The sequence below is a fragment of the Chiloscyllium plagiosum genome, chromosome 10, assembly GCF_004010195.1.
Source record: "Chiloscyllium plagiosum isolate BGI_BamShark_2017 chromosome 10, ASM401019v2, whole genome shotgun sequence".
Classification (NCBI taxonomy): domain Eukaryota; kingdom Metazoa; phylum Chordata; class Chondrichthyes; order Orectolobiformes; family Hemiscylliidae; genus Chiloscyllium; species Chiloscyllium plagiosum.
In genome coordinates, this window is record NC_057719.1 from 24,100,954 (window position 1) to 24,121,644 (window position 20,691).

The 20,691-nt window shown below is 38.1% G+C and overlaps 1 protein-coding gene across 4 annotated transcripts in view; it reads right to left on the reverse strand.

Moving 5' to 3' along the window:
* Positions 1-20,691, reverse strand: part of ppp4r4 (protein phosphatase 4, regulatory subunit 4) — a 185,590-nt gene that overhangs the window by 67,636 nt on the left and 97,263 nt on the right. For 2 of the 4 annotated variants that reach the window (XM_043697172.1, XM_043697170.1), the window contains 6 exons: positions 18,581-18,702; positions 15,080-15,202; positions 11,777-11,946; positions 9,658-9,777; positions 4,783-4,860; positions 1,744-1,827 (listed from right to left, as the gene is read on the reverse strand). In XM_043697172.1, coding sequence (XP_043553107.1) covers positions 1,744-1,827; positions 4,783-4,860; positions 9,658-9,777; positions 11,777-11,946; positions 15,080-15,202; positions 18,581-18,702 — 697 coding nt within the window. Of the gene's footprint in view, positions 1-1,743; positions 1,828-4,782; positions 4,861-9,657; positions 9,778-11,776; positions 11,947-15,070; positions 15,203-18,580; positions 18,703-20,691 lie in introns of all 4 variants that reach the window. The other 2 variants (XM_043697171.1, XM_043697169.1) reach the window with 1 other exon arrangement.

Below are 20,691 nucleotides of genomic sequence, written 5' to 3' on the forward strand. Positions count from 1 at the left end.
ACAACCGGACTTCTTTTTTTTAAAGAAACATAGAGACGTACCTAAACAACACTACTATTTGTACAGATTAAATTAATTTGTCCACAAAGTCTCTTGCCTCCTCCAGCCAGATACCTCAGAGTATTGGTTCCTGAGTTCCCTCAGTCTTTTCTTGATGCCATCATAGAATTTTCTTTTCCAGATCATCGCTGCTGAGAAGTCCTGGAAGAACATGATCTTAGAGCCCTTGTAAAGTAGGGCCTTCAGATCCTTTCCCTGAATTCTGGAAGCTTCCACGATTCCCTCCTTATCTCTGTAGTGATGAAACTGCACCAAGATAGGACAAGGACATTGGTCCAGACCTGACCTCCACATTGTGACCCGGTGAGCTCTCTCAATCTTCAAGCTTCCCATTCTAGCTGCCAAGTTAAGAAATTTCGGCAACCAGTCCGCAATAAATTCCACTGGTCACGCACCTTCCTTACCCTCCGGCAGACCAACGGTTCAAATATTTTTCTCCTGCCCCTGTTCTTGAGGTCATCAACTTGGTCAAGCAAAGTATGGACCTGCGTCTTCAGGACCTGAAACCTATACTTGGACGACTCGGAATCAGCATTCTACCTCACTGGACTTGTTCTCAAGGCCTCCCAGCTGCTGTTCATGCTTCTGCAGCATGATAGAGATCAGGGGCAGCTTCTCCTCTATCTGCTTACCCAGCATCTTGCAAGATTTCACAAACTCCGTTACTAGGACCTGGTAGGAAATTGAGCCCGAGAATCCTGCAGGCTGGGCTCCCTTCTTCGGCATCCCTGGATGGTGAAAACCAAGGTAAGTTATTCATTAACAGTTTCCTGGGACTCCACAACCTTTCCAGAGTCCCAGGGTATCGTGGTGATCCAGGTAGGGTGGCTTAGGACGCCGTCCCACTAGCGATGTGGTGCAGAGCTCTGCAACATGATCTTTCTTGATCGCTGTGATCTTCGATTTCCCCGTAATTTTGTTTTTAAGTAGGGAATAATGCTAACAATTCTTCAGTTTTCTGGCACCTCACACAAATCTATAGAACACTGAATGATTATGGCTAGTGCCCCTACAATTTCTAATCACACTTCCTTCAATATCCTCAGATGCATCTCATGTGGGCGGCACGGTGGCACAGTGGTTAGCACTGCTGCCTCACAGCGCCAGAGACCTGGGTTCAATTCCTGATTCAGGCGACTGACTGTGTGGAGTTTGCACATTCTCCCCGTGTCTGGGTGGGTTTCCTCCGGGTGCTCCGGTTTCCTCCCACAGTCCAAAGATGTGCAGGTCAGGTGAATTGGCCATGCTAAAGTGTTAGGTAAAAGGGGTAAATGTAGGGGAATGGGTGGGTTGCGCTTCGGCGGGTCGGTGTGGACTTGTTGGGCCGAAGGGCCTGTTTCCACACTGTAAGTAATCCAATCTAATCTAATCTAATCTAATCTAATCTAGTTCCAGTGCCTTGCCACATATCAATAGTTTATCTAACACTTCTTTCTTGTCAATTTTGACCCCTTATAGGTAACAGAATTTCCTACTCTGTCACCATGTCCTGGGTAGCATCCATGTCTTTGGTAAAGACAGATTCAAACTATTCATAAGCTTTTTCACCTCCCCTCAGTATTTCTTGGTTCCTCTCAAATGTATTGTTGATTTTTGCATTACTCGCAGTAGGAAGAGATATCTTAGTGACAAAGGATTTTAATTACTGCAAGTTCTAAAATATCAGCATATTTGATATCTTACCTTAGTCTCTGATCCTGGATGGTCTCCTCCTGTAATGACGCATCTTAGAATTTCTGGAAGGTGGTCTAGAAGTGCATCCAATACCTAGATATGCAAAACAATGAACCATGCTGTTACAAAATATAACAACATTGAGTAAATTAAGGCAAAATTGTGAAAGGGATTATTCTACACATATGATGTTCAGTGTAGAAATATAATTTGGTATTAGCACAGGTTATCCATTTTTAAAAATAGAGGTCATCATTGCTCAAAACAAGATTAAGTTGCATCGACCATAATGATGTAAATTATTTAATATTGTCAGTAACGCAATTTATAAAAAAAATTCAACTTGAGACATCAAATCTTCTCTTTTCTATGGTCTTCCCAGCATTTAGCTGGAAGATATGCCTGCTCATCCAGTTCTGGACATTGGACAAGCTGTTTGATAATTATAAGACATAGATCAGTTTTTCATTATACAGTATATTCTTATGTACTGAATACTATTTACTAATAGCTAGTTAAATTATCTGGAGTGTCTCTAAATAAGTTAAACAAATTGTTTTGGCAGTTGTCAACGTTAAATAGTAGAAGAAGGTAGTGAATTTATAAAAGAAGTGAAGACTTCAGTGTCTGGTACTCTTGAGGAAGATATGTAACATGAACTTAAAGTTAAGCCTTTAAGAGATTTCTCTAAGCTACATCACCACTAGACTTCACTGTTTGCATTATTATTGCTTTTATATAAATATATATTATAAATATTATATAAATATTATTTGTTATTAACTCCCAAAGTCTTTTATAACTGATACGTTATGCATCTACTGATCAGACAGGAAAAGGTTTCATTCAAAAACTTTGATGACCTACAGAAAATCTTTAAAACAAACAAAGACTTTGGACACTCTTCATCTCTCAGAACAGCAGGACAAAGTTTGTTTGAATAATCTGGCTGACAAGAAGAAATTAAAGCTGGATTCTTGACAGATAGGAAGAGTGTAAAGCTAATTTCAGTTCTTTTAGTTAAATACTTTACCTTGCCAGAGCCTTTGGGCATAATCAAATGCATAACATAACTGTAGCATTAACCTTAGATTTTAAAAAATCAAGAAGGTTACTTGGAACATTAAGTTGACCCTACAAGAATGCAATGTCCTTGAACCATCTTTAATAATTAATTTTAAAGGTATCTGGACAAGTGTGCTTTCAATAGAATGTCATCAATAACTCTGATGTTTTATTTTTCATACAAGTCAATATACTCTCACAAGATAATCATCACAATCTAATCACTAGGGTGGTCTACCATGTAATAGTTACTGTGATTTAAAATAATCCTTTCAACAGTCTTTCTTAATGCAAGAAGAAAGTTTCTAATTAGGATAGTCTTGTCTAGATTCATTTTATATGGAATTCTCAAGATATATATAGTTCAAACTACATTTTGGTAAGAAAGAAATTGCTGTGAGAATTTTCAGGACCACAACATAGCAAATCACAATACAATTTAGGAATAGCTGATGGGAATATCCAGAATTTTAGGTCTTTTCATTATTTTGAAAAATGCTTTGGTTGAGGCTTGGTTTATCATGTTCCTAGTAAAATCTGAAGTGATGCAGTAATAGTCACCTAGTAATGAAAACCAAGACTGAAATGGAGAGATACAGTTATTCTGTATGACAATGTAAATTATCTTCAGTAAAAGAGAAAATCAATGATTAAGACTTTCTTCTTAAAATGAACATTTCAAGCTTATTACGTTGATGCTTTTTGAATTATCAGTCAGATTATATTTCAAGCCATGCTGAAGCATCCTGCATTGTAGAAAGAGGTAGACAAACAGGCTGATTAAAGATATGATCATTTTCTGTGCAACTTGTGATTTCAGATAGGCAATTTTTGTAATGGAGAAAATCAATCTCTTCAGAGATCACTTTTGATATCTGAACATTGACGATGAAGCACCATTCTAACCCTCGCAATACAACCCACTGTTCAATATTCTAGTCAAGATCCTTATTTAACATGCATATTTACCCAGATATAAGCCCATTTATAAAAAGGTTCCACATCTATTTGTATTTCTTCCTTGTCCATTTCAACCCTTCCCACATTTATTTCTTCTTTAGCAATACATGACTCTGACTCCATTCTTAATTGTTTTTTCATAGCTCCTTTGCAGCCAGGTTTCTGTTAAGGCTGACAAACTTCAATCTTCCTGTCAAATAGTTGTTTGCAGTTCACTTAGTTTGTTTGCACAATGCACCCACTTTAATCCATTTGCTTGCTTTTTAAAAAAAAAACAGCCATACACCTTCCATTTCTCCACCGTTGCTACTGATTATGCCTTTATATAGTGCACAACATTTTTATGCTAGTAATCCAACAGTGAGCTGATTTCCAGTCAATGTGGTGCACCCCAGAGACTCTCTTCGACCTTCTTTATATCCTTTTATCAGTTGCAGGTGCTGATCCAGACCATTGATCAACTGATACATCAAAATATCATGCTCAATTCTCCATAATTTCCTGTGATTGAAAGTTGACTTGTGCTGAAGTGACCTATAAACTAGCATGGAGAGGAAAACAGAAATTGGACTGGGATATTATTACCACCTTTCAGTAATAAGTCTGTTTTGTCTGCACTCCTATAATGTAACAATAACTCCATTTCTAAAGTTCTTTATTTGTGTTATACTTTTGAAACAACCAAAAGTGAGAAAGGTGCTCCAAAATGCAAGTCTTTTTATTTTCAATTTATACAACACAATTTAGAAAAATAAACATTTGTGAATGTTGTGAAAGAAAAGTCAAAGAACTGAACACAAATTTTAATGCATGAGTTGGCAAATGCCAATGAATTTCTTGTTATACAAATGGGTTTTTCAATCAAGAGAGGCCACAAATGAAATATGGGATGTGTAGTAATTCTGGAAGAAAAGTGTAGATTAGAAATGGAAAGAAAACCTGAATTTCAAAACCAAAAAAAAAATTTGCAAAGCGGTTAAGAAACAATTCTTTATTAAATTGACAACATGCTATTTCCCTTACCTCTAATGATTCATCTTGCAAAAGCGCAATCAATTCTTTGTGAACTGTGTGAACACTGGAGCCTAGCAGCTTAATGACCTACAAGTACAAGTTTGCAAAACATTACACATTGACCCAGTTGAAGCATATTTCAATCTCATAACAAATTAACCAATTTAAAGAATTTATAGAAAGTTAAACAGCACAAATTTTTTAACAGAAAATGCAAACATTTTTAAAATCACCGGAACCACTGTTATGGACCAGACTAAACCCCCTCAAAATATATTAAGATAGCCGAGACCCAACGTTTTCTTATTTTAAAGGTGTGTAAGGCATTGTGTTCCAGATACAATTTGATTGGTCAAATTACTCTAAACAAAACACATTTCTGCTCTACATTTAAAAAAACAGTCAAAATAAAAGAATTAACTGTAACTCTATCAAAATGCTTAACAAAATAATGTGTGTATTTGCTACTAATTAACTGTTCTGTATAGTAACATCCCAGAAGCACACCCTTGGCAGAAGCAAATTCAAAACAGCAGATTGTCTCATATGCAATCCTAGCAGCAGGATTCCACATCCAGCTTCAGGACCCCAGCAACTGCTACTGAAAGCTAAACTAAAAATCTGGGTTCTGTAGGAGCTTGACCCCACCCATTCAGGCTGCTTTTATTGTTCCAACTTTAAAAAAAAGTCTCACAAGCTGTTAACTTTATTATCTTTGAGCTCAACACCTCTATCTCAACTTTCCTTCACAAAATAAACCAGAACAATATACACCTCTTAAAGCCATAGTATCATCACAACCATCTATTGAACGTTAGTAACTTACAAAAAATTACTTATTAAACCTTGTCCACCTATCTCTAAATTTCAATCCTCTATCCCTCTATTCCCAAAATCTGGCCAATGGGCATCTTTTCCCTCTGAGCATTCAATCATTCGGATCTTGAGCTCTGGTATTTCCTCAAATACGTCTCCAAGTTCCTACCTCCAAATGTGCAGGCAAACACAACATACAAACTTCCAGTAGGAATCATAGATAAGATTATCACAGGTATGAACTGGATACATTGGGGTTCAAATCTTGCACATTTCTGGGGCTGAAAATTAGTGCTGTCAAAGAGCCATCAGAAGCAAATTTGAGAGTCTGATAACATCTAAATGTGACAGAAATATCTTAAAATGTTTAGCCAAATATTTTATAGCCATTATTTTCATTTCTCTATAACACAAATAAAGAAAACTAACATATGATGACCTTATGGCTATAGTGAATATAGAATCTACTTATTCATTTATATAGGATGTGGGCATCGCTAACTAGGCCAGTATTTATCGCCTATCCTCTTTGCCCATGAGAAAGTGATGGTGAGCCATCTTCGTGGACTCGTACAGTCCTGTCTTAAAGATATTCACATAAGAGAGTTCTGTGATTTTGACCTAACGACAGTGAATGACATTTTAAAGTTAGAATAGTGTGTGAAATTGAGAACTTGAAGTTCCCATGTGTTTGTTATCTTTACTTTTCTATATGGTGGAGATTATAGGCTTGGAATATGCTGCCAAAGTAACCTTGGTGACTTGCTGAAGTGCATTTTGTACACTGTTAACCTCTCTCTCCATTAGCACGGTCTTATGCTGGCTCAGAGCTGCTCTTCCACTAGTTCCACTTAATCCTCCAGCTTATTCAACATACTAAACAGAAACATTTTCTTTTCCTTTCAGGCATTAAAGAACATGAGATGCAATTCCTCAAAATACCCACACCTCTCTGGAGCCGTCCTCCCCTCCCCTTCCCTCTGACTCCATCCCCTTTCCTGACTCCACATCCGGTTGAGTATTTACTATTTCTTCTGATGCTGAAGATTTTGCACTCAGCAAATATCTCAGTTTGATGCCTCTGCATCCCCACCTCAATGAATTTCAGACACGACATGATGTTAAATTCTTCTTCTGTCACCTTCGCCTCTGTGCTCACTTCTTTGTGCAAGAGTCCTGTCCCCATCCCACAGAGACCTTCATCCACCTTCAACACTCTCCCTCCAGTCATTTATCTGCATTCAACCTTTTAATCGAGAACTGTCAACGTGACAATGGTTGCTTTAATTTCTCTGCCATCCCTTACCCATTCAATCTATCCCCCTCTGAACTGACTGCATTCCATGCTCTCAGATCAAACCCTGATTTTGTAAACAAGTCAGCAAGAGTTGTGATGTAGTTGTCTGATGTACTGACATTGCAGAGGTTAAGCGCCAACTCTCAGACACCTCCTGTATCCCCCAGATTATGACACCACCATCAAATCTCAGGCCATTGTGTCCACAAGTGACTAATCTCATTTTCCCCCACAGCCTCCAAGCTCAGATTCACCCAATCTTATACAGTCTGCATTTCCCTCCTTCCCAAAGTCCACAAACAGGACTGCCTGGGCAGATCCATTGTTTTTGCTTGCATTTGCCTCACAGAATGCATCTCTTCCCACCTTGACTCGACTTATTTTCTCCTCTTGTCCAGTCCCTTCTCACTTACATTGAAATTCATCTAATGTTTTGTCAGTTTCATGAATTTCTAGTTTGTGGGGTCCAGCTGCCTCCTCCTTCACCATGGATGTGCAACCCCTTAACATGTCCATTCCCATCAGGATGGTCTCAGGGCTCTTCACTTCTTCCTGGAAGAAAAGTCTGAATCATCCCCATCTGTCACTTTCCTTTACCAGGCCTAGCTCATCCTCAGTTTGAATAATTTCTCCCAAAGTGGCTACAAAAAGAATGTTTCCTCTTGTAGGTGAATTTAGAACTAGGGGATTGTGTTTTAAATTTAGGAATGACCCTTTTAGGACAGAGATGAGAACTGTTTCGTCACAAAGGGTTGTGAGACTTTGAAAACCTCTACCTCTGAAGACAGTAGAGATGGTGTAATTAAATATCTTTAAGGCAGAAGTGAAAAGATTCTTGATAGGATGAGGAAGCAAGGGTTATCGCTTAGATAAGAATATGCAGTTTAAAACACAAACACAGCAGCCATGATCTTTTTGAATAGCAAAGCAGCCTTGAGAGAGTGAACAATCTAATTTTGCTCCTATTTTGCAGGCATATATTTCATCTCTGGAATTCAGGTCTATTGTTTTGTGTTTGAATCAATTGTTGAATGGGATCTGGAGCCCAGTGACCTTGATAGACCCTACTCTCAGCAGTGAGCAAATAATTGGTATGTAAGTGCCACAATATAGAATTGTTAATGATACGGTCCACTACCTTGTTGATGATTAAAAGTAGGCAACTGAGGCAGTAATTTTTGCTTTGGGTTTGCCCTGCTTTTTCGCAAAAGGGATATATCTTGGCGATTTTCACTTTGCCAGGTAGATGCTAACTTGTGGCTATACAAGAGCACCATGACTACTGATGCAGTCGAGTTTGGAGAATATCCTCTGCGCTTTCACTGGGATGTTGTCAATCCATAGCATTTTGCTATGTGGAATACACTCAGCTGTTTCTTTATATCATGTGAAATGAATTGTATTAGGCAAAGTCTGGCATCTGTGATAAGGGGACATCACGAGGATGCTGGGCACACCACCTGAGCACAGAATAAAACAATTTTGAGTTCTGTCAACAAGTCAGGGAGACTAAAAAAGACAGTAATACTTGGAAATGAACATGTTAGTGCACAATTTAAAGGTATACAAGACAAATTGGATAAATATGTCTCATTTGTAAGTTTTACTTTTTTTAATCTATGTCAGTTAGGGTTGAAAAGGGAACCTTACCAGTATGCCACATTCAAGTGCCCTCCTGCCAACAAATACACTAATATAGACTTGCCTGAAGTTAAATTCCATGCTCCAAATGAGAAACTGCTGTTGTTCACCTTACTATAGCTATCGCATACTAGTGAAAGGAATACTCATACAACCAAGAGTGGAGCAGCTCACCGGTAAAAGGTTTTTCACAGAAAAGGAGAAAAGGAAACTGAGAAATTAAGCATAATGAAACATTCAAATTCCCAACTTCCCATATAGCCCTGCAGTCAATCCACAATAACTCAATTAGTTTTGTATCAGTCAGATTTGCTGCATCTTTGGTGCCAGGGATATGCTATAATTATGAAATTTTCAGTCTCAAGTCACTGTACTCCATTGAGTGTTTCTAAGCAACTACATTTGGATGCCTGAATCGTTCACTTTGAGATTGAATGTTTTATCTTCCCTTTTTGGTTCTGAACAATTCCCTGGCCTTGCAAGCTTCAAGAGGCAACTACTTTATTTTCAGAACGTTTACTTCTATCTATTCAAGTAGGAAGCAATTAGTACTGCACTGTGTGTTGGAGGTTTTGGTGAAATAAGCATTGTTTATAAGAAAGCTTTTTTTCTCAGCATGTAAAAGAAGTTTGAAATTATTCACGTCAAAAACTGAAAAGTCGCTTGTCAATAAGTTGTGGTTTGCCAATTTGTACCAGCATTGTCACAGCATCTAGGTAACAATAGGTACAGTAATGAACTGTCACTAACCAAAACAAATAAAAATAAGAGGTAAGGCACTTTGTTGGCTGGATTTATCCTGAATACATCATTATAGATGAGAAAGTGACAGGAGATAGTACAATTTTATTCCTCATTATCTCTTTTTTCCACTTCTGGTTAAGTGCTCAAGAGGCTATAGTCATAATCATGCCACTGAGGATCAACGTCAGCAGACTAGCCCAGCTAAACCTAGTCTTAGCTTTTCTCAACATAAACACATGGACTGAGGCATAATAACCACTTCAGCTTGAAAAATAAGCTTGATTTTGATTTTAAGATGCTGTCGCTGTCACTTCATAAGTTACCCTACTGTACCACCATTAAAAACTACAAAGCAAAACTGTGAAGAGTTAGTAGAAAACACTTACTTCATGGAAGCCAGTGGCAACAGTACGTCGGACAAGAGTTTCAGGATCATGACAGAGGGTTGAAAAGGTTGGGTAAAGTTCAGAGTAGAAACATTTAGGATCCACAAAAAGTATCATGGCCTGTATGGAAAAATGCAAAATATATTGTCAAATGATGAATCTGTCTGGAACTGAAAACTCTTGTAATTGTTCAAGCCATAAGGTCAATGAGGTAGTGGGAGGTGGGAAAATTCTCAGCTATGCCTGCCCATCTCAGGAGAATGTGCCAGGATTGACTGAATCTTCAATGTTGTGTACTCTGTGTGAGCTGCAATCAGGCCAGCTGACCTGCGAAACAATCTGGAGACAGCAACACGGGCTGTCAGCTGTAGACACAGGGTGGCATGATGGCTCAGTGGTTAGCACTGCTGTCTCACAGCACCAAGGACCCAGGTTCAGTTCCAGCCTCAGGCAACTGTCTGTGTGGAGTTTGCATATTCTCCCCGTGTCTGTGTGGACTATCTTCCACATCCAAAGATGTGCAGGTTAGCTGGATTAGATTACAGGGATAGGTTAGGAGGTAGGCCTGGGTGGGATCCTTGTCGGGGGGGTCAATGTGGACTTGATGGGTTGAATGACTATCTTCCACACTATAGAGACCCTATGTTTAAAAGGCCGAACTCAGTGCTATGGGACTTTTGTCCAGTTTTAATGAAGAAAATGAAGATCATCCTTTCTTGATGATCCTCTTTTTAGACCACCTCTGACCAAATTCTAGTTTACCCTTCCTCGCAGCTCCTCTTTTGGTTCAGCATATATTTTTGTCTAATCACATTCCTGTAAAATAATTTTGGCACTTATTCATTTTAAGGTGTTACATAATCTAACATACTATTTGTAATGGGAATTCATACCACATCCAACATCCTTGTGAAACAGACATGAAGGGAAAGTCATAATTTCTCAGGATGCTTTTAAGTAACTCAGCCACATTTTGAAGTCACATATTCCGTCTTTACTCATATAACATTTTGATATTTAATGGTTATACTGAGCTCTGTGTCCTTAACTCCACAAATAAAACTTAAATTTACATCACCAATTTATTAATTTTGAAGTCCATATTCATTGTAAAAGCTGCTTATATAAATTGAAGTCTACCCTATCGAAAGTTTTAGTACTAGGGCCATTTTGCATTTATACATCCAATCCAATGGTTAGCCGTACAATAAGAAACTGTTGATTCTTCGACAATTGGTTAGTTGGAAGGAAGAGATTTAATAATAGTTCAGGCTTTAAGATTATTCACATACTGGCCTCTTTCCTACCGTTATTAACTGAATTTGTAAGGACCTCCTCTCAGCCATTAACAAAATTTGGCAGGCCATGGCCATTGTTTCATTATCCAATCTCTGCCAGACATTGAGAAATAGCCAGTCTTTTCTGGATCTGAACTGCTCCATGTCCTAATAATGATGCAACCTATTGTCTGTTCCAGGCAACCAGTTGGCTGACTACAGACATAGTCTACATGCTCTCCTCCCTCCTGTATATAGAAAAAAAAAACTAGGAAAAGAAAAAGAACACTTCTCCCAAAGGTTTGAAATGAAAGTTAAATAAATAGTCAACATTATTTTCAATATTCTAAAATGATTCTCTTTTCTCAGCCCCTTTTCCATTTTCTACTCTTGACCTTCTTCTGTGCTCAGGTCCCTCAATGCCTTTTTTGCTTCTTCTGCCTTGCAACCTATATCTCTTTTCTTCTTATCCTCCCTTATCTAAAGGGGGAAACAGGAAACAAGAATAGATGGGACGAATACAACAAAGGACCCACATTTTTCCTACAAACTTGATCCAACATGAAGCCTTCAGAGGATGGCAATAGTTTTCATCATCTTAACACACAAGCTATCACCTCTGAACCACGAAGAAAGGACATGAAGTACAAAAGAGGATGGTGGTAACTGGTAGAAAATTAAGAAGTGATGGGGAAAAAAACACACACCTTGGAGAAAGGTGTTGCAGTCCATATTCCCCATGTATAATTATGTGTGTGTGTGTGTACATTGTGATCATCTGGGTAGTGAAGAACAAAACAAATCTACAGGTTAAAAGTTAGCATTTTATAATCAGCACTTACTGGCAAGTTGTAGGCACAATTCTGTCTGACAGACACATATTTTGCATCCATATCTGCTGCATAGAATTGAGTTGTGTGATCACTTTGACCGTTTTCTTGTTGTAGGCCTAATGTACTAAATTTCTTGTAGAAATCCAAAAACCACATATGTTGTTCATTGGTTAAATTCCCTAAATAGGGTAAAAAGGTAATGGTTGAAAACAGTATGATTTAACATTTGACGATAGATACGGCAAATGAGATCTCCAAATCTAGTTCTAATATTATCAATCTTAGATTTAGCCATTCGATTCCTCCATATTATACCATGAATACCACTTTGTACATCCCTTCTACATATCTCTTCCAATTTCATATCTCTGTGTACGCAATCTGACACTCATTTTGCTACTACTAAATGCATATACTTAAGATTTTCTCTACTCCAACGCCATGTCACGTATACCAAATCAACATTCCCTTCTTTCCCACTCCTTTGCAACCTCCTTTCCCACAGTCTCTGTTTTACACTACACTTATCCCTAGTTTCTCTCTGGCCAAAGTATACAAGAGTACTGATCTTGGATACCAAGTCATTCACCACTCATAAATAGGGTGCCATTATCTACGCCACTATCAATTGCACCTTCTCTCCACACTGTGTAGCAGGTTGAGGCCCTCCCAGATGTTCCATCTAGTTTCATGTGAATGCTTTTCCTAAATGCTTAAATTCCATTGATCAGTGCATATTAAGTATTACTGAAGAGGATTTATCCTAGTAACATTGCTGCAATATAATACTTCACATTGAGAATCATCCTCCTGCTAATATGGTGGCATATTTAAATTCATTTGACTACATATGTACAACAATGAATATGATTAAAATTGGTAAGCAAGTTTATTATCAACTACCAAACAATGGAAACAAAACCAAACAAATTAGCTCATACTCTAACTAGAGAAACATAACTCAACAATTTTTGAATTAGCTAAAATTAGAATGGAAGTACTGCTTGTTCTGTTTCAGTTCTGAAATTATTATTGCAACAGGAAAGATACTACACTTGTCGTGGTTCATTTTACTTTCGAGTATTAAATAAGTAACTTAAAAATAGGAAACATTTTGGAAATAGCACTATAATATAATTAGGTTCAAAGCAAGATTTGAAAAAATGTGTTAAAGCATAAATACAAGAATCCAATAAGAATGGGATTCTAAGTCAAATAAAATAAAGATACATTAATTATTGAGATGATGGAAAATGGGAATATTTACAAAGACTAAAAATTGTCATGTGGATGCAAATAAGGCCAAAAGGATAGATGTGAATGCTGACGAACTATGTAAGAATGGCAAAATTAATTAAAACTGGAAATAAAAAAAATTCTTGGCACTTGCAGGGCAATAATGAAATATCTATGATATATAAAAGAAAGTCCACAAAAAAGGAGAATAGAAAACTGAGAATGCATTTGAAAATAAAAATAGGGAGGAGAGCAGAAACTAAGCATTGATAAAAATACCTTTTTATAGTAAAAAGATAGCCATGATATAGTTAATTTAGAATTAATGTAGGCAAGTTTAGTGTGGATATACAGAATAGCGGAAAAAGTAATTACTTGCCTTTGTTTCCAGAGGTGATGGACATTGGGATTACAGAACCAGAGGTGGATGTACATCAGTCAGTAGAGGATAGATATTTTATAAAAACAAATGATACAAAACAAATCACTCAGTTTTAATCCAAACAAATCCGAGTAAGAACCAAAGTTCCAACAATATTTTATGATAAAATGCTGAGAAAAAAAATTGTCAAAATATTTTATCTTGCACTCATCAGGACGATTCTTGAATATCACCAATGCAAAGGGAAATAACATTTATACTATATGAGAGGAATGTGGCTATTTGATTGGCAAATTAACTCTGATTGGCAGAGACATTGTCATGAAGAATGCATCAGTTAATAAAGTTAAAAATCACACAACACCAGGTTTATTTGGAAGCACTAGTTTTTGGAGCACTGCTCCTTCATCAGGTGGTTTTGGAGTATAATCTACAACCACCTGATGAAGTAGCACCCCAGTCCAACACCGGCATCTCCAAACCATCAGTTAATGGTGACAGTCAACTGCCAAGCTTTGTTTAGATATTGAATCACCAACTGGTCAAAGAATTGCCCTTAGAAATGAACCAGAGAATTGCTATCAGCTATTCTGGATTGAAACAGATGGTGTCTGTGTGTACATTTTCTTTCAGACTGTAAAGAATAATGGCCTATCTATTAACATATCGGACTTCTACCAGAGGCAAGTGCCTCCCATTTGAGCTTGCCATTCAGTTAGACCATGACTGAGCTACACCTTAACTCCATTTAACTGCTTCTCTCTATAGCCCAGGTTACAGTTACTGTACCAGTGTGTGAGAGAGCGTGCATGTGAGAGAGAGTGTGTGAGTGTTGTCTAATTGAAATTCCACTTTTCCACTAAAATGGAATAAATATCTTTCACCTTTAATCCTGAATGTCGTAGTCTACATTTGAACATTATGCCTTCTTGTTCAGGATTCTCCTATTAGAGGATTTGGCTTCCCTTTATTTATCCTAATGAATCGCTGAATAATTGTATGATACCAATTAAATTAACCCTCTCTTCCCTCAAAACCTTTTAAACTCAAAGGAACACAGACTGAGTAAGCAGTATATCCTTATACTTTGGTCTCCAAAGTACTGGCATCATTCTAGTGAATCTGTAAAGCACTATAAAGAGGTTTTGGAAGTCCAAGTGCAGTAAACAAATCTTTTAAAAGTAACAGGCAAGTACAGGAAAATAACTTGAAGACAAATGAAATGTTGGCCTTTATAAAATCAACTCTGTTCAAATAAAGGGGAAAAAGTTATGATTCAGAATCTAAGTCCTACATTATTTGAGCACGATGTTTAATTTTGACACTGCAGCTCAAGAATTATATCCTGCCCTGTAGGCAATGCATCACAAATTTGTGAGGATAATATTAGGGCTCAGAGGGTTAAGTTAAGATTTCATAAACTTGTCTATATTTCTGTTGAACCCTTTCAAGGTGAACGCATCTTTCTAGAGGTCATTGCACAATGCACAATACTTGGCTGTCGGAAGATGAGTGAACAAGGACAACAGAAAATAGTTAAATCAGTCGCTAAAAATTGACATCAAAAGTAAAAGGTAGGTTGGAAAAAAATTAAGAGTGAAGAAAACAAAAAAGAAACCTCTATTTGGCACATATGTTTTATACAAATTGTTAAAAATGGAGGTAAAAAACTAAATTAAACTTACTAAATTTACCTGAGAGACCATGACAGAGCTTTCCTAGTTGGTGTGACAGTGGTGCAAGAATGCTCTCATCTGCTTTGAATGATTTCTCACAGAACATCATCACCAAGGGAAATATAATTTGGGTACGGTCATCTGACAAGATAATCAGAGAATAATGTATCACTGAAATAATAAATGTAAGGAGGAAAATGGGTAAACAAAATGGCACAAATAACACAAGTTAATTGATCGTATGAATATCAAATATTTTATGCACGATGTTATCTCCAAATAGGACTGTTTTGATAGAAAATGTTTGAGATCTACTTTAAGGGAAAAAAGTCACTTCATTTTACGATGCTGTCGAAGTAACACAAGACAACCAGCTTAGACCTTACATCATGAATATTTTTATTCTCCAAAATACAGAGATGTTTTTCTAAATTATAGATGCTATAATAAAATATTGGAAGGCATCAATGTTCTTTGGTACATGCTGATGGAACATTGGTTTCTGCAAAAGAACTGAACTGTCACTTTTAAATTAGGGATTTATGATATGAAGTACTGACAACAATCAAAAACATTCAATTAATTCTGTGTTTATGTTAATGCAATTCATGTCAATTCAAACATCAACATTATTAGGGAACCTGTGTGGAAATATCTCCCGATTCTGGGGTGAATATTACAGACGTGGGATAAATAACGTTTATTTGTCTCCAGTCTGAAAAGACAGCACCATCTCGTCCTAATTTTAATTCATGTTCATAATAGATGTAATCATTTAGCCTTGTTTGAATGTGCTTATTCTTCATAACCTGAGAATAGCAAAATTTAATCTCTATTATCTAGGGTGTTCTATACATGCAGAAATTGAGTGAAATTTGCATGTATTTCCCAATCCAAAGCACATGAAAGTCCATTGACTTTCCAATCACAATGACATAGAACACAGAATGACACCTAAAGTATTATGTAATTGTCGGGTGTGCTTCCAAGGTGTTCAGAATAAAGCTTGAATGTCGAAAACTCTTTTATTGATAGAGCAATTCGGTCACTTTGAGTGTCAAGCATGTACCCATCACTGAAGACAGAAAATCTTCATTTCCCCTGAAGGTTAACTCTTTCTTCATTTTTATCACTTGCAGGAGCTGAACCATTTGTAGAAGGTCCTAATAGGAAGCATCACTTAACTGTAAATCTTGGGCAATAGATCTGATTTGTGCTAGGGATCAAAAGGTATCTAACTCTAAGCATCCAGTATTGGATAATAAGGAGCATGGTCAATTTTGATATGTCAATCAAAAGTACAAAAGTACAAAGAGTACACCTAATGCAATACTCCCTTCTTGAAGAATATAAAAATTACAATGAAGAATGATGTTCTGTTTATTGCTGGTAGCTAAGTTTACGATAAATACTGCTCTTCCAAGTATGAATCAACAAGCTTAAAATTGATTTCTAATAAAAACTAGGGAAACATTTTCATTTTAGACTAGATTTGAATAGCTTAACTCAGAGGGGTGATTAATCATAAACACATTTAGATTAATAAAGTGAATCGTAAATTAAACACAGTTAAGACTATTGCTGACTTGTAATCCAATTTACATTCTAAATGGAGGGAAGACATAGAAGGGGAAAGGTATGTTGAGTGTTTCAAGTTCAAAGTAGTCTATAGGGGAGGTAATGGTAGTTGTATTATCACTGGAGTGTAATTCCAGAAATCCAGGTAATAATCTGGGGAGGAGGGTTCGAATTCTGCCACAGATGACGGTGGAATTTGAATTCAATAAATTTCTGGAATTAGAGAATCTAAGGATGTCCATGAGTCCATTGTTGATTGTTGTAAAACTCATCTGGTTCACTAGTGAGCTTCACAGAAGGAAACCACAGAACGTGGTGGTGAAGGGTTGTTTTTCAGACTGGAGGCCTGTGACCAGTGGAGTGCCACAAGGATCGGTGCTGGAACCACGACTGTTTGTCATTTACATAAATGATTTGGATGCGAACATAACAGGTACAGTTAGTAAGTTTGCAGATGACACCAAAATTGGAGGTATAGTGCACAGTGAAGAGGGTTACCTCAGATTACAACAGGATCTGGACCAGATGGGCCAATGGGCTGAGAAGTGGCAGATGGAGTTTAATTCAGATAAATGCGAGGTGCTGCATTTTGGGAAAGCAAATCTTAGCAGGACTTATACACTTAATGATAACTTGAAAGGGTTCAGAAAAGATTTACAAGGATGTTGCCAGGATTGGAGGATTTGAGCTATAGGGAGAGGCTGAACAGGCTGGGGCTGTTTTCCCTGGAGCTTCGGAGGCTGAGAGGTGACCTTATAGAGGTTTACAAAATTATGAGGGGCATGGATAAGGTAAAGAGGCAAAGTCTTTTCCCTGAAGTCGGGGAGTCCAGAACTAGAGGGCATAGGTTTAGGCTGAGAGGGGAAAGATATAAAAGCGAACTATGGGGGAACTTTTTCACACAGACTGTGACACATGTATGGAATGAGCTACCAGAGGAAGTGGAGGAGGCTGGTACAATTGCAACATTTATGAGGCATTTGGATGGGTATTTGAATAGGAAGAGTGTGGAGGGATATGGGCCAGGTGCTGGCAGATGGGACTAGATTGGGTTGGGATATCTGGTTGGCATGGACGGGTTGGACCGAAGGGTCTGTTTCCATGCTGTACATCTCTATGACTCTAAGACTCTAAACTGCCATCTTTACCTGGTTGGCCTACACGTGACTAGCAATGTGGCTGATCTTTTACTGTCCTCTGGGCAATTAGGGATGGGCAATAAATGATGGCCTAGCCAGCAATGCCCTCATCCCATGAATTAATACATTAAAAAAAGGGAACAATGTGTAAAGTTATAGAGTGAAAGCAGAGTAATGACACTAAGTGAGACTCATTTGGGGAGCTGACACAGACATGATAGACCAAATGGCCTGCTCCCGCACTATGCGATTTGGTGAATCCAAAGGAAACAGAGAAGGTTGTAGATTCATTCACTGAGCTGGTGTGCTTTTCTGCATATGTTTAGTCACCTCCCAAGATGATATCAACAGTGCATTTTTGATAAAGTGTTGGCGGTCTGTCCCAACTGGTATATATGTATCTCTGTTTTTTGGTACTTCTGGTTCTGTATCTGAGTGGCTTGTTTAAGGGGTCCAATTTAATGTGCTTATTGATTGAGTTCTGGTTGCAGTGTTTCTCGTGTCTCTGTTTTGCCTGTGCTCGGATGGTTACATTGTCCCAGTTGAATTTGTGTCCTTCAGGGGACTTTATAATATCTATTTGACCTAAACTTTTAAGATAAAAATTGCTTCACCATCTTACAATCAAGATCACAAAGGAATTCCATAAAATTGAATGCAATGGACAATCTCATAAGATGTATAACAGAAAGCAATTTTAATTTGTAATTTAGTTTAAAACCTGTCTATTTCACTCTGTTATTATCAAAAACATTTTGAATATGTACTTGAAATCACTGACAATGTCTGCTTGGTAACTTACCACTGTCAAACATCACAAGAAGATTTACAATGGTGTCAAATGCAGCAATACGTACACTGCTTCCTTCATCCCGAGCCAACTCTACTAATTCAGGAAGAATTGCAGTTTTTGTCTGTTCAACCCTATATAATGAAAAGAAAAACAATTCATGTCAAAAGAGCAAAGAAAAGTCACATTGATGTAGAATGCCTTAAATATAGATCTAAAAATACTGTGGATGCTGTAAATCAGAAACAAAAACAGAAATTGATGGAAAAACTCTGCAGTTCTGGTGTCATCTGTGGAGAGAAATCAGGCAAGGCTCACTTGACCCAAAATATTAAGGAGAGTCAATGGGCATTTAAAAAGAGAAAGTGTTAGAAGAGCTAAAAGGTCTAAAAATTAATAAATCCCCTCGCCCGCATGGGCTACATCCTAGAGTTCTGAGGGAGGTGGCTGAAGAAATAGAGAAGGCGTTGGTTGTAATAAAAATCAGGAGTCAGGGAAAGTCCCAGGTGATTGAAAAATTGCTGTTGTAACCCCTTGTTCAGGAAAGAATCAAGACAAAAGATGGAAAATTACAGGCCAATTAGCCTAACCTTAGTTGTAGGTAAAATTCCAGAACCCATCGTTAAGGATGAGATTTCTAAATTCTTGGAAGTGCAGGGTTGGATTAGAACAAGTCAGCATTGATTTAGTAGATTAGATTAGATTAGATTCCTTACAGTGTGGAAACAGGCCCTTCAGCCCAACCAGTCCATACCAACCCTCCGAAGAGTAACCCACCCAGAACCATTTCTCTCTGACTAATGCACCTAATGCTATGGGCAATTTAGCATGACCAATTCACCTAACCTGCACATTTTTGGACTGTGGGAGGAAACCAGAGCACCCAGAGGAAACCCACACAGACACAGGGAGAATGTGCGAACTCCACACAGACAGTTGCTCAAGGCTGGAATCGAACCTGGGTCCTTGGTGCTGTGAGGCTTCAGTGCTAACCACTGAACCACCGTGTCACCGTAGTCATGCCTGAAAAACCTGTTAGAATTCTTTGAAGAGGTAACAAGTAGGTTAGACCAGGGAAATCAAGTGAATGTTATCTACCTAGACTTCCAAAAGGCCTTTGATTAGGTGCCTCATGAGGCACCAAGGTGAGGGCCCGTGGTGTTCGAGGAGAGCTACTGGCATGGATTGAGGATTGGCTGACAGACAGCAGAGAGTTGGGATAAAAGGTTCTTTTGCAGAATGGCAACTAGTAACAAGTGGTGTCCCGCAGGGTTCAGTGTTGGGGCTGCCGCTGTTCACTTTATATATGAATGATCTGGATGAAAGGACAGGGGGCATTCTGGTGAAGTTCGCAGATGATATGAGTTAGGCGGAGAGGCAAGTAATTCTGACGAGGTGCGGAGGCTGCAGAAAGATTTAGATAGTTTAGGAGAGTGGTCCAAGAAATGGCTGATGAAATTCAATATGAGTAAATGCAAGTTCTTACACATTGGAAAAAAGAACACAGGCATGGACTATTTTCTAAATGGTGAGAAAATTCATAAAGCCAAAGTACAAAGGGATCTGGGACTGCTAGTTGAGTCCATGGACTTGCAGGTTGAGTCCATGGTTAAGAATGCAAATGTAATGTTGTCATTTATCTCAGGAGGGTTGGAATGTAACAGCTGCAATATGCTATTGAGACTTTATAAAGCTCTGGTTAGGCCCCATTTATAATACCTTGTTCAGTTTTGGGCCCCACACCTCAGGAAGGACATATTGGCACTGGAGCGCGTCCAGTGGAGATTCACACGGATGATCCCTGGAATGGTAGGCCTAACATATGACGAATGGCTGAGGATCCTGGGATTGTATTCATTAGAGTTTAGAAGGTTGAGGGGAGATCTAATAGAAACTTATAAGATAATACATGGATTAGAAATGGTGGATGCTGGGAATTTGTTTCCATCAGGCAGGGATACTAGGACCCATGGGCACAGCCTTAGAATTAGAAGGGGCCAATTTAGAACAGAAATGAGGAGACATTTCTTCAGCCAGAGAGTAGTGGGCCTGTTGAATTCCTTGCCACGGAGCACAGTGGAAGCTAAGGCATTAAGTGTCTTCAAGGCAGAGATTGATAAATT